Source organism: Cebus imitator, unplaced genomic scaffold, assembly GCF_001604975.1.
Source record: "Cebus imitator isolate Cc_AM_T3 unplaced genomic scaffold, Cebus_imitator-1.0 Scaffold651, whole genome shotgun sequence".
NCBI lineage: Eukaryota > Metazoa > Chordata > Mammalia > Primates > Cebidae > Cebus > Cebus imitator.
The window spans coordinates 89,485-92,165 of NW_016107966.1; the positions used below are offsets into that span (position 1 = coordinate 89,485).

The window sequence follows — 2,681 nt, forward strand, 5'->3', positions numbered from 1 at the left end:
CACGCGCCACCATGCCCAGCTAATTTTTTGTATTTTTAGTAGAGATGGGGTTTCACCATGTTGACCAGGATGGTCTCGATCTCTTGACCTCGTGAGCCACCCGCCTCGGCCTCCCAAAGTGCTGGGATTACAGGCTTGAGCCACCGCGCCCGGCCCTGATATGTAGTTTTTAATATCTGTCTTCTTTAGTTAACCTATGTTTGTGACAGTCATCTCTATTGTGTGTAGTTCTAGTTTGTTCATTCTCATTGACATATGTTGTTCTGTTGTGTGAATATAGCACAGTTTACTTAAATATTTATCTTCAGACATTCCTTTTACTTATTGGATATGATGCTGGTTTTTCTCATGTATTTAGGGCCATACAATTTCCTATTAAATTTAAGTAAAACTTTATTTTTATATTAAATTTAAATAATAATAGGACAAGTGGAGCAGAGTTGGAGAAAATTGTGAAGATGTTACATAAAAGACAAGTTTGAGAAACATTGGCTGATACTATTGTTTCCCAAAGTATTTTCTGTAGAATACTAATCCTGAAAACAGTATTTAGGTAAATATATTCCTAGGGTTGGAAATAGTCTTTATGAATATCACATTTCACCTTTTTTCCTTCTTTGTTGACCAAGTATCCTTCTAATCTGTATATATCAGGAGAGAATATTATTAGACAATATTTTATATTTTTTCTACTTCTTTTCTTCCTAGAGGATACAGTATCCAACAGTATTATATAGGAACTGGATTTTAAAATTAAAATAATCTTAACTATTTGGTTTTACTTGTGGATAAAAGTTGTACTACTCCTGCCCAGCTTGCCAGTATCATCAGTTAAATATTGAAATGCCCCTATATACTAAATGCTTTGCTAAGAATAATATGAAGCTCCTTACCCAAAGGTGTGAATGTGTATTATTCACCCATTCAATATTTAAACTTTTTTTTTTTTTTTTTTTGAGACAGAGTTTCGCTCTGTCACCCGGGCTGCAGTGCAGTGATGTGATCTCAGCTCACTGCAACCTCTACCTCCTGGGTTCAGGCTATTCTCCTGCCTCAGCCTCCTGAGTAGCTGGAACTGCAGTCATGCACCGTCACTTCTGGCTAATGTTTGTATTTTTTATTAGAGATGAGGTTTCGCCATGTTGGCCAGGCTGGTCTCAAACTCCTGACCTCAAGTGATCTGCCCACCTTGGCCTCCCAAAGTCCTGGGATCATAGGCGTGAGCCACCACACTCAGCTGATTAAACCAATATTTACTGAACACTTTCTATGGGCTGGGTTACTATGTTCTAAGTGCTGGGCTAAGCCATTGAACAAACAAAAATTTGTCTTTGGAGCTTTTAAGAGAGGTAAGCTAGGTGACACACAATAAAACCTTAAAATGTGTAGCATGTCTTATGTTGGGTGCCATGGGAATGCTCTGTGTGTGTTTGGATGGCTCTTAAATTTTTAATCTAGAAAGCCCCCACAGAGAAGTTATTAGCAAATCTTGAAGAAATCAGGGAATTGAGTGATTCAGCTGTCTGGGGGAAGAGCATTCCAGATAGGGAAAAGCAAGAGCAAAAGGCCCTTAGGGAAGAGCATGCCTGGATGAACCAGAAATAACAAGGAAGCCAGTGGCTGGAGTGAGTAAAGGGGGCCAGTAGTTAGAAATGAGGATGTTGAGGCTTAGGGGTGCATGTCTATGGCAGGCCATTGTAAGGACTTTAGCTTTTATGTGAGCAAAAGATGATGTAAACATTGTACTTTAATGTAGAGTTGGTGTTATTCACAGTTGATGATTTAAGAGGCAGCATAGCAAAGAGCATGTACATGAGCCAGATTGCCTGAATTTTAATTCTGGCTCCACTTAACTTGAACGAGTTGCTTAACTTCTTTGTGCCTCAGTTTCCTGAAATAGGGATAATAATAATATCCACGTTAGGATTGTTGTGAAAACTCAATGAGAATAAAGCATTTAGAACAGTATCTGGCACATGGTAAATGGTATATGTGTTTGTTGAATAAACATCCTGGTATTTGGTGGACTATTAATTATGTAGGTATAAGAGAACTAAAATATGAATAATCTTACCCAGGTGATTCCCCAGTTTATATTTGGCTGAAAGAGGAGCTCAGACAATTTGTTTTTAGTTTTGCTCCCCCGCTCTTTTTTTAATAAAGGGTCAGAATGAAAAGAATTGAGTCTTCTTTTCGTCTCTAATAATTACTGAAACTATGTTCCAATATTATACAGTAGTGAAGGGGTTAAACATTTTAGGCTGATTAATATCTTAATATATAACCTCACTTTAGAAAGGAATCTACTTAAAGCTTGCTATGGTGTGGTACAGACTGTAAAACAAAACTGAGTGTCTTCTGTTAGTATATTAAGACCTCTTGTTGACTTTGGCTCCAATACAAATGTTAATACATTTCAGAGTCACTGCTAGTTGGATTGAAGCACACCTCCCAGATGATTCTAAAGACACATGGAAGAAGAGGGGGAATGTGGAGTATGTGGTACTTCTTGACTGGTTTAGTTCTGCCAAAGATTTACAAATTGGAACAACTCTCCGGAGTCTGAAAGACGCACTTTTCAAGGTTAGCAAGTTTTGTTGTTAGTGTATTGTAATTGCAAGCCACCTCTGGTTGTTAGAATGGCATGTTAACTAGTTGTTTATCTTAAATACTAAAAGATG

At 37.7% G+C, this 2,681-nt stretch overlaps 1 protein-coding gene across 3 annotated transcripts in view; it reads left to right on the top strand.

The window, feature by feature from the left end:
• The window catches only part of USP8 (ubiquitin specific peptidase 8), an 80,146-nt gene that overhangs the window by 49,659 nt on the left and 27,806 nt on the right, over positions 1–2,681 (top strand). For all 3 annotated transcript variants that reach the window (XM_017517881.2, XM_017517882.2, XM_037734665.1), the window contains exon 8: positions 2,421–2,583. In XM_017517881.2, the coding sequence (XP_017373370.1) occupies positions 2,421–2,583 (163 nt within the window). The remainder of the gene's footprint in view (positions 1–2,420; positions 2,584–2,681) is intronic.